Source organism: Triplophysa dalaica, chromosome 3 (assembly GCF_015846415.1).
Source record: "Triplophysa dalaica isolate WHDGS20190420 chromosome 3, ASM1584641v1, whole genome shotgun sequence".
Classification (NCBI taxonomy): Eukaryota; Metazoa; Chordata; class Actinopteri; order Cypriniformes; family Nemacheilidae; genus Triplophysa; species Triplophysa dalaica.
The window spans coordinates 21657349-21672829 of NC_079544.1; the positions used below are offsets into that span (position 1 = coordinate 21657349).

The 15481-nt window shown below is 37.9% G+C and overlaps 1 protein-coding gene and 2 long non-coding RNA genes across 4 annotated transcripts; 1 reads left to right on the forward strand and 2 right to left on the reverse strand.

Annotated features, from left to right (window-relative positions):
* Positions 1 to 959: 959 nt before the first annotated feature.
* LOC130417627 (polyadenylate-binding protein 1-like) lies at positions 960 to 4537 on the reverse strand. Of its 2 annotated transcripts, XM_056743307.1 has the most exons (12): positions 3495 to 4536; positions 3116 to 3309; positions 2923 to 3038; positions 2759 to 2840; positions 2576 to 2671; positions 2274 to 2495; positions 2095 to 2182; positions 1878 to 1975; positions 1686 to 1773; positions 1476 to 1540; positions 1249 to 1387; positions 960 to 1099 (listed from the first exon to the last, which is right to left on the reverse strand). In XM_056743307.1, exons 1-12 carry the CDS (start codon positions 3883 to 3885, stop codon positions 1044 to 1046), a joined length of 1635 nt encoding a protein of 544 aa, XP_056599285.1. In that variant the 5' UTR covers positions 3886 to 4536; the 3' UTR covers positions 960 to 1043. The 2 variants fall into 2 exon arrangements, 1 of the variants encoding a protein (XP_056599285.1); XR_008906198.1 differs by lacking the exon at positions 1686 to 1773 and having other exon boundaries at positions 1818 to 1975; positions 3495 to 4537.
* Positions 4538 to 9150: 4613 nt separating this feature from the next.
* Positions 9151 to 11112, forward strand: LOC130417646 (uncharacterized). Its single transcript, XR_008906203.1, has 3 exons — positions 9151 to 9600; positions 10351 to 10437; positions 10555 to 11112. It is a non-coding gene; the product is annotated as an uncharacterized LOC130417646 (long non-coding RNA).
* Positions 11113 to 12573: 1461 nt separating this feature from the next.
* On the reverse strand, positions 12574 to 15302 carry LOC130417643 (uncharacterized). The gene is made up of 4 exons (XR_008906201.1): positions 14913 to 15302; positions 14144 to 14791; positions 13308 to 13394; positions 12574 to 13196 (listed from the first exon to the last, which is right to left on the reverse strand). It is a non-coding gene; the product is annotated as an uncharacterized LOC130417643 (long non-coding RNA).
* Between the last annotated feature and the right edge of the window lie 179 nt (positions 15303 to 15481).

The window sequence follows — 15481 nt, forward strand, 5'->3', positions numbered from 1 at the left end:
TAAAACGATCAAGTTAAAATAAATGACCCAGCTTGCGTAAAAAATTAAGAAACGAGCAGCGGAACCAACCGGCGCACGCCCCCCAACCTAACCATATGACTCATTTAGAATTTATATTCATTTGTTATTCATCTAATTTGTTGATTTTTATTACTGGATCTAGATATAAGACTTTTTGTTTTTGAAGCGATTCACAATGTTTAACGAATAAGGCCAACTTCAATTTCTACACAAAACGATGATTTACAGATTCGTATTTCTTAAGTTTTTTTTTAATACTTTTCTTGTTATATTTTCAGCTTTTCCATTGCAATATTTTTTTTTGCTGTATTAACTCATTTAAATCTGCGAGTTTATTATTTTAACAGGTTCTTGGACGACAAATGCCAAGTTCGGCTATTTACCTTGACTGTTATTGGATTTTAGTCTCAAGTAATCTGTAATGTTGGCTCATGTCACTTGAGGGACAGCAGACGTAAACCGTCCAGCAGGACGTGGTTCACTGCTGCTGTCCTGCTTCTGAGGCCGAACATCCAGATGAAAATGCGTCTCGAAACATTCCGACTCAAATTCATTCTCATGCTATTTTATTTACATTAGACAGGAACATTTTATGAGATATGCAAAGTGTTCCAGATAGGAAAATAAATTCATAAAGAGCAAAGTGATGTGTTTGCCGATGAAACACTTTTCTGTATCTATATTGTTTACAAAAGCAGCTTTTAAAGCCCGGATGGATAAAAAGTCTAAGCTTAGAAAAATTCCGACTCAAATTCATTCTCATGCTATTTTATTTACATTAGACAGGAACATTTTATGAGCAATGCAAAGTGTTCCAGATAGGAAAATAAATTCATAAAGAGCAAAGTGATGTGTTTGCCGATGAAACACTTTTCTTTATCTATATTGTTTACAAAAGCAGCTTTTAAAGCCCAGATGGATAAAAAGTCTAAGCTTAGAAAAACTCAGACTCAAATTCATTCTCATGCTATTTTATTTACAATATGTACAGGTATTTACAATGAACAGCTTTGACGCGTTCATCAAAGCCTCACGTTGGTCTTGTTCCGCGGGAGTGTTCTGCCATAGATCCATTTGTCTGGAAAAACACAAACACGAGTGGTTACACACTAACCCGAGCACGGCCATCATATTTCACGCCACATTACAACTTTGTCTGCTCAAGCACAACCTCATAGCACAGATTCATGCATTGCCATGTTTTAACAGCAGAATTCCAACACTTACAATGCCTGCGTGTTGTCTGTAGATTCGTGATGCTCCAGCTGGTGGGGCAGCTCAGGCTTCTGGACTCCGAACATCTGTCTAACGTCGTCCAGAACCGGCGCCCCCACGCGGATGGTGACCGATGTGAAGAGTCAACCAGCTGTTACGGTAGAGAGAAAGATGTGTAGGCGATTGTTTAATTCAACTCAAACTTTGAACGATCCAAAGTTTCAAAAAGACATTTCTACCTGTTGAGCTTGCGTTTGGACAGGAGCTCTTGCACCGTCAGGCAGAGTTTTGGGAATCTGAGACACTGCGGGAAACAAGAGAAAAGACAGTAGTGTGAAGCGACCAAAGCTCTCCAAGAGTGTTGGTTTGTCTGACACTTATTCAATCTGAAGTGACCATCCAAGAGGAGCATCACGAACGTCTGATTCACAAAACGTGAAGCTACTCACAGTGAGTGAAGACTTCAGTATCATCACTGGGTGCAGGCAGGGCGAGCGGTCGCATAGGACGCAACACATCCAACCCTGCTTGGCTTGCCTGCACGCACCAACATACATCACTCTATTACTTTAATACCACACCTGACTTGTATTCTGTAATCTCGAAGTGGTCGAAGTGAGATCAGATGCATGAGCACTGACCCAGTATTCCATGAGCACCTGAGAGACCAGCAGGCGCGGGGGCCGAGTATTAACGTCATCCCACAGGTCGACAGGCATGGGTGGGCGGAGACTCTCACCTGTAGACAGGTAAAGATGTACATCCTCCATAAATACGTGGGAGCGAACAGGTACGTGAATAGGAAGGGCTGACGAAGCATCATTTACAGAACGAGAAAGATATAATGAGGCCACTGACTCTGAGCGAGGGCGCACGCTGCTGTCTGTCGACTGACGTCCTGAAGCGCCGGCTGGTTTTCAGGTTGAGCGTCAGGGCGTTTTTCGACCTGTCACATGCACAAAACGAAGTTCAGCTGATTACGTGAATTGTCATTGGCTTGAAAAACTCGAGTAACCTGTAATAGTGGCTCATCTCACTTGAGGAACAGCAGACGTAAACCGTCCAGCAGGAAGTGAGTCACTGCTGCTGTCCTGCTTCTCGGTCTGGGTCTTCTGCTCGTTGTGACGAGACAGAGTGACCCGCAACGCCCTGCCGGCAACCACACGCCCGTCCATGACCGACGCAGCCTTGGTCGCAACTTCGAGGGTGGAGAAGCTGACAAATCCAAACCCTCGGCTGCGTCCGGCCTCCATCATCAACTGCACAGAGTGAAGCACTCGTTAAAGTCTTTCACTTCGACTGTTACGTACTAATCACAATAAAACAATGCGCATCGTACCTTGGCACTCATGATGCTTCCAAAGGGTGAGAACACTCTGTGCAGCTGCTGCTCACTGAAGCTATAGGGCAGATTACGCACGTACAGACTAACCCCCTGTCGAACAGACAAGATCCAGTCAGTGACACAAGAACACGTCAACGTTCACTGAAGATTTGTTAAGTGATCAAAGGGTTTGGGTACCGGGTAGCGCCGCTCGTTGTCCTGAGCCACGACCTGCGGCTCAACGCGACGCTCTTCAAAGGTCTTAAAGTGGCCAATGGACCTTTAAAAGACAAACCGAATGAGCTCAGCTCTATACGATTAGATAGGACAAAGTACAAGAAGCACAACTGAGATACACTTACACTAGCTGGTCGTCCAACAACATGCCATCAAGCGCTTTGATGGCCTTCTCTGCCGCTTCGAAGGTGGCAAAGTGGACGAATCCGTAACCTTTGGATCCGTTCGCATCGCAGACCACCTTGACCACGGGGATGAATTCAGAGGTCAACGCATGATCTGCATTATATAAGAAAACAATCAAACTGCGGATATTACCTTGCAGGACAGGATCTTCCCAAAAATCGAGAAGCTGTCATGAAGGCGGGCACCATCGATGCTGCTGGCCAGACCCTTGACGAAGATGTTCCCGACCCCAGTCGTCCGCAGCGTGGAATCACGCTGGGAGAACATGATCCGCATGGGTCTGCCCAGAAGATCCTGGCACATCAGGTTGTCCATGGCACTCTCGGCTGAAAGACAAGAGTTGATAAGAGACAAGACATTGCAAGTTTATTTATACGGCACACGTCACGGAGCTCAATTTAAAGACGATTTACAGGAAACAACTTCGAGCAGGAAAATACACGAGGCTGTAAATTTCAATTCAAAATGTGTTTACCAAGATGTCAAGGTGAAGAATGGAGAGACAACTTACCATTGGCGAGGTTAACAAAGTTAACATAACCATACCGCAGGGATCGCCGAGTCAACCTGTCTCTGCAGACCCGCACGGACTGGATCGGACCGAACGGGCTGAACGTCTGATGGAGGACGAACTCGGACACTTCTGGATGAAGGTCCCCCACGAACAACGAGGCGATCTGGTCCCTCGGTACGCCAGCCGCACGACAGCTTCCTCCGACGAACGATGTCATCTGACCTGTAAAAATAACCAACTCGCAAGAAATGTTAAAACAAGACAAAATACAGGACACACACAGTAATTCAGATGAAAATGTATTGTTCAACGAATGAATTAACGAAATGAACTGTTCAATAAAAGTCAAGAAATGTAAAGGCAAGTCTGAAGATCGCAACCGTCTCATCCAGCGGCTCGTCAAACGAATGTTTGTTGTTTTGTAGAACGTCAGCTACGCGGTCGTTGCCTAGTGACCGACGTTTCACGTGATACGCACACGACCACATATACGTCATACGTCGTTTTCTAATGAAGACAACATCGATTTATTTTTTGATAACAATCGCGTTAATTAAAAAATAACACAGATGAGAAATAGCTTTGGTAAGAAATTGTTAACAAAAGAATACATCGCCGGATAGTGGCGTTGCTTGGTTCGGAGTCCGATAAAAACGAAGAGTCTTTTGACATTCGTGTTTTTTTATGCGTGACCCAAAATCACAATGCTAAAACAAAACTTCGTACCGTAAAAACTAAAACGATCAAGTTAAAATAAATGACCCAGCTTTCGTAAAAAATTAAGAAACGAGCAGCGGAACCAATACGCAGTGACGTAGGCTCAATGAACGCTTTCTCCCGAGCTGCGCACGCCCCCCAACCTAACCATATGACTCATTTAGAATTTATATTCATTTGTTATTCATCTAATTTGTTGATTTTTATTACTGGATCTAGCTATAAGACTTTTTGTTTTTGAAGCGATTCACAATGTTTAACGAATAAGGCCAACTTCAATTTCTACACAAAACGATGATTTACAGATTCGTATTTCTTAAGTTTTTTTTTAATACTTTTCTTGTTATATTTTCAGCTTTTCCATTGCAATATTTTTTTTTGCTGTATTAACTCATTTAAATCTGCGAGTTTATTATTTTAACAGGTTCTTGGACGACAAATGCCAAGTTCGGCTATTTACCTTGACTGTTATTGGATTTTAGTCTCAAGTAATCTGTAATGTTGGCTCATGTCACTTGAGGGACAGCAGACGTAAACCGTCCAGCAGGACGTGGTTCACTGCTGCTGTCCTGCTTCTGAGGCCGAACATCCAGATGAAAATGCGTCTCGAAACATTCCGACTCAAATTCATTCTCATGCTATTTTATGTACATTAGACAGGAACATTTTATGAGCAATGCAAAGTGTTCCAGATAGGAAAATAAATCCATAAAGAGCAAAGTGATGTGTTTGCCGATGAAACACTTTTCTGTATCTATATTGTTTACAAAAGCAGCTTTTAAAGCCCAGATGGATAAAAGTCTAAGCTTAGAAAAACTCCGACTCAAATTCATTCTCATGCTATTTTATTTACATTATACAGGAGCATTTTATGAGCAATGCAAAGTGTTCCAGATAGGAAAATAAATCCATAAAGAGCAAAGTGATGTGTTTGCCGATGAAACACTTTTCTGTATCTATATTGTTTACAAAAGCAGCTTTTAAAGCCCAGATGGATAAAAAGTCTAAGCTTAGAAAAACTCAGACTCAAATTCATTCTCATGCTATTTTATTTACATTATACAGGAGCATTTTATGAGCAATGCAAAGTGTTCCAGATAGGAAAATAAATTCATAAAGAGCAAAGTGATGTGTTTTCCGATGAAACACTTTTCTGTATCTATATTGTTTACAAAAGCAGCTTTTAAAGCCCGGATGGATAAAAAGTCTAAGCTTAGAAAAATTCCGACTCAAATTCATTCTCATGCTATTTTATTTACAATATGTACAGGTATTTACAATGAACAGCTTTGACGCGTTCATCAAAGCCTCACGTTGGTCTTGTTCCACGGGAGTGTTCTGCCATAGATCCATTTGTCTGGAAAAACACAAACACGAGTGGTAGTAGTTAAATCATATACTGTGTGTCAAAAGTTTGATTGATTTATGACCCCCTGTCAAATTTTATGACACCTGTCACTCAAACTGAGTGTTTTATGGCCTGTCAATCTTGATGACAGATATGTTTTATGGTTGTTTTTGTGGGGTATCCTCTGACCCCAACCCTTCCTTTAGTGGGTCTAACTAGCTCACCCCCCTTCACTACTTCCTTATCAAAAAGGATTGTTTTCATCCTGTTTAGCTTTTACTGCAGGATATTAGTGAATGACATTTGTAAACTAGTGAGATAAACTAAATGTAGTATAAATGTTTTTCCTCTAAGAGTGTTGTTTCCTTTGCTAGTGGTTTTTATCATGCAAATGAGTGAGTTGGTGCTTGTTGTTTGAAATCTTCTGAATGTGTGTGTGTGTGTGTCCCCACTTTCCCCCTAAGTAAGTAATTTAATCAGTAAATCAAAGTAAGTTAGTTTTTATGATCTGACAGTCTTGTTTGCTAGTTTATATTTTATAGCTGTGTTAATGTGTAGTTGTCTTCATCTGTTGGCCTGACATCCTGATGGTCAGGCAAACGATTGATCTCTCATTAAACGTGTGAAAACCAAGCAGGGGGTGTGTTAGAGTGGAGTCCTAATGTTTAAATGCACTGTTTCAGCTAGTGAATGGTACCAATAGTTTAAGATTTTATATGATAATGATTAAAAGGGATGTGGTTCCGATTATCATCAATAAGGCATAAAATACATATGCTTCAAGGATATGGCTCTGTATTGTTTCTTTTAACGTTATTAAACATATAACAAAAGTATTCAGACAAAAGTTTTATAGAATAAGAAAAATGTCAACCATAGTCAGTTACGTTTTAACAGGCGTTTGGTATCGTTCGGCATGGATGTGTGTTTTTCATATTAAACAGGGTGTTCTCTAAATAAATTTGTAACGTAGAGTTAAGGCAATGATCCAATTCTAAACAAAAAGGTATTCTGAGTCGTGTCATGGATTACCGAATGAGTGGTGAGACGCCAATGTGTCTATGTGAACCAATTGTTTTAAATTTGAATTCTTTGAAATGTCCGTCACCTGTGCGTTGATTTAAATCAAGTACTTCCTTATGTCTGAGAGGATATCGTGGATCTACGATGATTTCAATATGATAAAGAGTTTTGGGGCTTTGTTGGAGACAGTGTGAATGGTCATTCATGTTTATCACAGGTAGTCTAGTGTTAGTGCGTGTGCATATGAGTGTGTATTGTTACAATGACCGGGGGTGTGTTTTGCATATGTAAATAGGGTCACCCCTTAACTTTTTAACACCAAGCCCCGTATGTCTTTATAAGGCTGAACATTTTTTGTTTTTTTTTCGTTACGGAATCCTGTGTGTCAAGACGGTCGTCCAGAGTCGCGGTAAACAGACATTCATCTCTTTGTCGTTTTGAAAAACTACCCAAACTTCTAAAATGGCAAGATTCATTAACGGTATGTGATTTTCGTTTTTTTTCTTTGAAACAAATAAAAACAAAAAAGTATAACTAGTCATTGTATTGGTGCCTTGTTTAAAAACAGGTTGTGTGTAATGAAATAGGTACATTGAACGACCCCCGATATTCCTGGCTTATAGAAGAAATTAACGAACTAAATGGTCCAACTGGTATGTAAATATAAAATAGTATATTAATCATAAATACTAAAATATATAATAAGTGTGTGCAATTTTATCTACAGTATCGAGACCCCTAGTGCAAACACAACACAGCAAAACCCCCGGATGTTTAAGAAGAGCCGTTGGTACGTAGGCCTGTATGTGTGTTTGAGATAGTAGTGATTATTGAAAATCATGTAATACAATGTTTTACTGCCTGCTGGCATGACACCCTGATGTTCTCACATCACAGTTTGAAACCTGACAGTTGTCTTTTTAAATTTGTGATAGATAATGGTTATGTCTTGTTTCATCTAAGAGTTATTTTATTCCAGGTTTAAGATTTTTATCTGATAAATAATTAACGTTTTTGGGTCACCATTTTATCATTGTGTCATAACTACATCTTTTTGATTCAATGACATGCCCTGCCATGTTCATTCTGGTCATGGAGGAATGGGGGATTGTTTTTTGTTAGCACCTCCAAGGGGTGTCTTTCTGGCAAATGTTATAGTCTTAAGACCACGACCCCCCAAAAAAGGAACTTTTAAATCCAGGAATAAAAAAAAAAAAAATCTTGTCAATATCTTTATCTACAATTGTCATAGGTCTACACTGTTTTATTTAATAAATGTTGCACTCTAAAAAATGCTGGGTTATTTGTTTAACCCAACAGCTGGGTTGAGCCTGTTGGGTCATGTTGTTGGGTTATTTTCTTAGTGTTGGGTCATTTTTTGACTAACCCAAACGCTGGGTTACCAGTCTGGTCCAATTGAGTGACAGTTGAGAGATTAAACCCCTCCCACTCCTCTACGCATCAGAGAAACTTTACCTTCGCGGGCATTTTGATCCACCTCATCTCGAAAAGTTGTTATTCGGAGAATAAAAGGTATGTTTTACGAGTTTTTAATGTATAAAACTATTACTGTAAAAAAAAAGCAAAAGTATGCAAAATTCGGCTGTTCGCATTAGGTTTGAAAGTAACGTTACAATCTAGCTTCGTTAGCTTTGGATAGCTAGTCTGTAACGTTATGCTCACGTTGTTCTAATTTACAGCTTTTTAATCATTTAAACTTCATTTTTGGTGAACATTTCCTCTGAAATTTGTGACTTGTGTGAGTCATTTAGTTCAGTAACTTACGCAACTTGATATTAGTTTAAGGTCGAAACGAGAGTGTCGTGTCAAAAGCAAACATCCAGCTCATTTTTTTTTATAAATACAACTAATGTTCTGTGACGGAACTTAGTTTTAAGAGACACAAAATACGTGATTGAACACAAATACGTGATTTATATATAAACATAACGCCTCTTTGAGATTTTGTTAAGACGCTGTCGGAGGTGTGAGCTTCAGGCTGTCAGCGGTCGTGTCTCCGTGGAGAGCAGCTCTATCTCGGCCATTGCTTCGGGAATAGCCGCTCTTATAACGTTAGTGGTTAACAATGCGATATAGTTAATTTTGGGTATATGAGACGAACAATTGTTGCTCTTTTTAGACTTCTACTTATTCCCGAGTGTGTCGAATTAATGAAGGGTTGTTTTAACGTTTATAATATTTTTTTAAGACTGTATTTCGCTTTCTGTACTAGATCCCACTCTTCTTTTTCCCCCACACTGACAGCCTGCAGAATAACAGCTAATATTAATGGATCATTCTATTCAAGAAAATTTCAACTGGAACGTGGGTGTTTTCATAACAGGCTTAAAGGTAAACATTATTTAGGTCAAATGTTAATGTACTTCTTTATATGTTTATTATAATCCATTGTGCTCTGGGTAGGCCAGTTTCCTTACATTCTTCTCTTGTCTCTTTTCTTGTCTCTTTATAGATGAACAAATTGATAAAGAAACCCTCCTGCTGGACATCCACTTCCAAAAGTGCACGCCACACTGTTGTCTACAACTCCCAGGGAAAGAATCCTCTTTAGTAAGACTGCTCTTACTAAACCCAAGTGCTGGGTTGAACCATTTGACCCAAAATGCTGGGTTGTTTGTTTGACCCAACTAGTGGGTCGGGTTAACTGTGTTTCTGGGTTAACATAACCTAAACATTGGGTTATATGTTGTCTCATTGCCTTGCTACTTTTATATTTACCAATAAAAATAAATAATCTCAAGGGAATGTACAATTATTATAATTTTTCTGTACACTCTAAAAAATGCTGGGTTATTTGTTTAACCCAACAGCTGGGTTGAGCCTGTTGGGTCATTTTGTTGGGTTATTTTCAAACGCTGGGTTACCAGTCGGGTCCAATTGAGTGACAGTTGAGAGAGTAAACCCCTCCCACTCCTCTACGCATCAGACAAACTTTACCTTCGCGGGCATTTTGGTCCACCTCATCTCGAAAAGCTGTTATTCGGAGAATAAAAGGTATGTTTTACGAGTTTTTAATGTATAAAACTATTACTGTACAAAAAAAATGCAAAAGTATGCAAAATTCGGCTGTTCGCATTAGGTTTGAAAGTAACGTTACAATCTAGCTTCGTTAGCTTTGTATAGCTAGTCTGTAACGTTATGCCCACGTTGTTCTTACAGCTTTTTAATCATTTAAACTTCATTTTTGGTCAACATTTCCCTTTGAAATTTCTGACTCGTGTGAGTCATTTAGTTCAGTCATTAACTTACGCATCTTGATATTAGTTTAAGGTCGACACGAGAGAGCGTCGTGTAAAAAGCAAACATCCAGCAATTTTTTTATTTTAAATACCGCTAATGTTCGGTGACGGAACTTAGATTTAAGAGTCTTTTAGACGAGAATGTAGTTGTTAAGAACACACATACGTGATATTTATATATAAACATAACGCCTCTTTGAGAATTTGTTAAGACGCTGTCGGAGGTGTGAGCATCAGGCTGTCAGCGGTCGTGGCTCCGCTGAGAGCAGCTCTATCTCGGCCATTGCCTCGGGAGTAGCCGCTCTTATAACGTTAGTGGTTAACCGTGAGATATAATTTATTTTGGGTATATGAGACGAACAATTGTTGCTCTTTTTAGACTTCTACTTATTCCCGAGTGTGTCGAATTAGTTAAGAGTTGTGTTAACGTTTATAATATTATTTTTTAACACTGTATTTCACTTTCTGTACTATGTCCCACTCTTCTTTTTTCCCCCACTGACAGGATGCAGAATAACAGCTAATATTAATGGATCATTCTATTCAAGAGAAAGTCAACTGGAACTTGGATGTTTTCATAACAGGCTTAAAGGTAAACATTATTTAGGTAAAATGTTAATGTACTTCTTTATATGTTTATTATAATCCATTGTGCTCTGGGTAGGCCAGTTTCCTTACATTCTTCTCTCGTCTCTTTTTCTCTTTATAGATGAACAAATTGATAAAGAAACCCTCCTGCTGAACATCCACTTCCAAAAGTGCACGCCACACTGTTGTCTACAAACTCCTTGGAAAAGAATCCTCTTTAGTAAGACTGCTCCGTGGATATGTCAGGTTAAGCAGTGCTGAAACCGAAAGAACTAACGCTCTTTAAAATGTTTTGTGAGTTTATATGAAGAGGAAAGTTACGGTGTCCCTTTTTCACATCCATAACGCTTGTTTATTTCTTTTTTTATAGAAAACTTGTGCATAGACTAATATTTTATCATATAAATGTGGTTCTATCAACAGGGTTTAGTAAAATACTTTTTATAGTGTTTTTATGTTGCATCCATAACGCTGCAATTGCCCTAAAGCATTTTACTCGTGCCACTTTGTTAACTGTATATACATTTTTGAAGTGTTAAGTTGTCTAACTATTTATATTTACTTTAATAACTTTAATAACCTTGTTAAATGTATATGTTAAAATCTAAACTAATGTAATTTATTGAAGTTAATTTTCCTTAAATATGTATTAACATACATTTCATCAAAGTGTTTTATATGCCATTTTATTGTTCATTGAGCATAACATATTGCATGTTTTTATGAATTCCTTTTGTCTTGCATTTTGATCCTTAATAAAACTTTTGATTCTTACTGATGCCTCGAGTATTTTTCTGTGATTTTGTTATTATTATTTTTAAACACTTCGGGTTTGTTTTAAACCAGCAATGTAATTTTTAAGCAAAAGTTGATATAAATAAAACAACCCAGCATGTTGGGTCAAAGATATAACCCAACTGGCTGGGTTAAAATAACCCAACGCTGGGTTTGTCCATATTTGACCCAACGTTGGGTTACCAAAATAACCCAAATTGGGTTGTTTTAACCCAGCCTTTTTTTAGAGTGTAATACAATTACACAAAACAAATTAAATTTATTTCTTTACATTTATTGAATGGGTGCAATTATCATACATTTCATCCAACACCGACAGACACATAAAAACAAGTTTTTGTAGATCAGTTTCTTTAAAATCACAAAACTGGGTGAATTAGGCACTGTAGATTCCTATTCTATATGTCACATTGCAGCATTAGAACACTCAAAAATATATTATTGGCATGAAAATCAGTCCAAACAGTGTGCCATTAACACTAAGCAAAACAAAGACTCCAAACAACAGACACTACATGTGACAACTTAAAGCATGTTACAAGTGTCCAGAAAAAGGTGTTGTCCTCAAATACTTTCCACATGAAGACTCATGTCCATCAATACGATAAACTGCATGCTGGAGAATTTTCTAAGTAGGAAGAGACTGCTTAGTTAACATCAAGCAAAAAAAAGGACTTGAAACAGATCAACTCAGCAACAAGTCAGTTTCAATGGCAAGTCCGAAACAATGGCGAAGGTCTGGGATGTCGTTGCTGCCTCGTCCACAAGGAACAAAATGTGCAGAATACATCACTGGTCTCTGCATTTTGCAAGTATTCCAGCATGACAGTCCCCACCTGTTAAATATATGACAGTTAGTCTTAAAACATAACTAAAATTTAAGTTAAAATGCATTTAATGAACAAACACAGAGGCCTTATAAAATGCTAATTTTAGAAGAATATTTCAAACTTCACTTTTAGTATTTTACTTCATTCACTACATTCATAATGTATATCATTTACTTCTGAAGATATATTTAATAACAAAGTGATGGCCAAAACTATTAGAACAGTACACTCTAAAAAAAGGCTGGGTTAAAACTACCCAATTTGGGTTATTTTGGTAACCCAACGTTGGGTCAAATATGGACAAACCCAGCGTTGGGTTATTTTAACCCAGCCAGTTGGGTTAAATCTTTGACCCAACATGCTGGGTTGTTTTATTTAAATCAACTTTTGCTTAAAAATTACATTGCTGGTTTAAAACAGACCCGAAATGTTTAAAAATATAATAAAAAATTCAAGAGAGAATTACTTGAGGCACCAGTAAGAATCAAAAGTTTTATTAAGGATCAAAATGCAAGACAAAAGGAATTCATAAAATCATGCAATATGTTATGCTCAATGAACAATAAAACGGCATATAAAACACTTTGATGAAATGTATGTTTATACATATTTAAAGAAAATTAACATCAATAAATTACACTAGTTTAGATTTAAACATATACATTTAACAAGGTTATTAAAGTGGCACAAGTAAATATAAATAGTTTGACAACTTAACAATTCAAAAACTCATATAGGCCTACAGTTAACAAAGTGGCACGTGTAAAAGGCTTTAGGGCATTTCCAGCGTTATGGATGCGACATAAAAACACTATAAAAAGTATTTTACTAAATCCTTGTTGATAGAACCGCACTTATATGATAAAATATCAGTCTATGCACAAGTTTTCTATAAAAAAAAGAAATGAACAAGTGTTATGGATGTGAAAAAGGGACACCGTAACTTTCCTCTTCATATAAACTCACAAAGCATTTTAAAGAGCGTTAGTTCTTTCGGTTCCAGTACTGCTTAACCTGACACATCCACGGAGCAGTCTTACTGAAGAGGATTCTTTTCCTGGGAGTTGTAGACAACAGTGTGGCGTGCACTTTTGGAAGTGGATGTCCAGCAGGAGGGTTTCTTTATCAATTTTTTAATCTTTAAAGAGAAAAAGAGACAAGAAAAGAGACAAGAGAAGAATTTAAGGAAACTGGCCTACCCAGAGCACAATGGATTATAATAAACATATAAAGAATAAATAATGTTTACCTTTAAGCCTGTTATGAGAACATCCAAGTTCCAGTCGACTTTCTCTTGAATAGAATGATCCATTAATATTAGCTGTTATTCTTCACCCTGTCAGTGGGGGAAAGAAGAAGAGTGGGATATAGTACAGAAAGTGAAATACAGTCTCAAGAAAATTAAATTATACACTTTAACACAACACTTGAACTAATTCGACACACTCGGGAATAAGTAGAAGACTAAAAAGACCAACAATTGTTAGTTTCATATACCCAAAATTAATTATATCGCACGGTTAACCACTGACGTTATAAGAGCGGCTACTCCCGAGGCAATGGCCGAGATAGAGCTGCTCTCAGCGGAGCCACGACCGCTGACAGCCTGATGCTCACACCTCCGACAGCGTCTTAACAAATTCTCAAAGAGGCGTTATGTTTATATATAAATCACGTATTTGAGTTCTTAACAACTACATTCTGTTCTAAAAGACTCTTAAAACTAAGTTCCGTCACCGAACATTAGTGGTATTTATAAAAAACAATTGCTGGATGTTTGCTTTTTACACGACGCTCTCGTTTCGACCTTAAACTAATATCAATGTGCGTAAGTTACTGAACTAAATGACTCACATGAGTCAGAAATTTCAAAGGGAAATGTTGACCAAAAATGAAATTTAATTTATTAAAAAGCTGTAAATTAGAACAACGTGGGCATAACGTTACAGACTAGCTATCCAAAGCTAACGAAGCTAGATTGTAACGTTACTTTCAAACCTAATGCGAACAGCCGAATTTTGCATACTTTTGCATTTTTTTTATGTACAGTAATAGTTTTATACATTAAAAACTCGTAAAACATACCTTTTATTCTCCGAATAACAACTTTTCGAGATGAGGTGGATCAAAATGCCCGCGAAGGTAGAGTTTGTCTGAGGCGTCGAGGAGTGGGAGGAGTTTACTCTCTCAACTGTCACTCAATTGGACCAGACTGGTAACCCAGCGTTTGGGTTACTCGTAAAATGACCCAACACTAAGAAAATAACCCAACAAAATGACCCAACAGGCTCAACCCAGCTGTTGGGTTAAACAAATAACCCAGCATTTTTTAGAGTGTACATTTAACAAGGTTATTAAAGTGGCACAAGTAAATATAAATAGTTAGACAACTTAACACTTCAAAACACTATAAAAAGTATTTTACTAAACCCTTGTTGATAGAACCGCATTTATATGATAAAATATAAATCTATGCACAAGTTTTCTATAAAAAAAGAAATAAACAAGCGTTATGGATGTGAAAAAGGGACACCGTAACTTTCCTCTTCATATAAACTCACAAAACATTTTCAATAGTGTTAGTTCTTTCGGTTTCAGCACTGCTTAACCTAAAATATCCACGGAGCAGTCTTACTTAAGAGGATTCTTTTCCTAGGAGTTGTAGACAACAGTGTGGTGTGCACTTTTGGAAGTGGATGTCCAGCAGGAGGGTTTCTTTATCAATTTGTTCATCTATACAGAGACAAGAAAAGAGACAAGAGAAGAATGTAAGGAAACTGGCCAACCCAGAGCACAATGGATTATAATAAACATATAAAGAAGTACATTAACATTTTACCTAAATAATGTTTACCTTTAAGCCTGTTATGAAAACATCCAAGTTCCAGTTGACATTCTCTTGAATAGAATGATCCATTAATATTAGCTGTTATTCTGCACGCTGTCAGTGGGGGAAAGAAGAAGAGTGGGATATAGTACAGAAAGTGAAATACAGTGTTAAAAAATAATATTATAAACGTTAACACAACTCTTAACTAATTCGACACACTCGGGAATAAGTAGAAGTCTAAAAAGAGCAACAATTGTTCGTCTCATATACCCAAAATAAATTATATCTCACGGTTAACCACTAACGTTATAAGAGCGGCTACTCCCGAGGCAATGGCCGAGATAGAGCTGCTCTCCACGGAGCCACGACCGCTGACAGGCTGAAGCTCACACCTCCGACAGCGTCTTAACAAAATCTCAAAGAGGCGTTATGTTTATATATAAATCACGTATTTGTGTTCTTAACAACTACATTCTCGTCTAAAAGACTCTTAAATCTTAGTTCCCTCACCGAACCTTAGCGGTATTTATAAAAAAAAATGAGCTGGATGTTTGCTTTTGGCACGACGCTCTCGTGTCGACCTTAAACTAATA

Excerpts from the sequence above, each read along its gene's own strand:
- LOC130417627 (XM_056743307.1), bottom strand. The coding sequence starts at position 3,885 with ATGAGACGGTTGCGATCTTCAGACTTGCCTTTACATTTCTTGACTTTT. Across the intron at positions 3,039-3,115 it reads GGAAGATCCTGTCCTGCAAG|GTGGTCTGCGATGCGAACGG; the intron begins GTAATATCCGCA and ends CCCGTGGTCAAG. Across the intron at positions 1,388-1,475 it reads TCCAAACGCAAGCTCAACAG|CTGGTTGACTCTTCACATCG; the intron begins GTAGAAATGTCT and ends CTACCGTAACAG.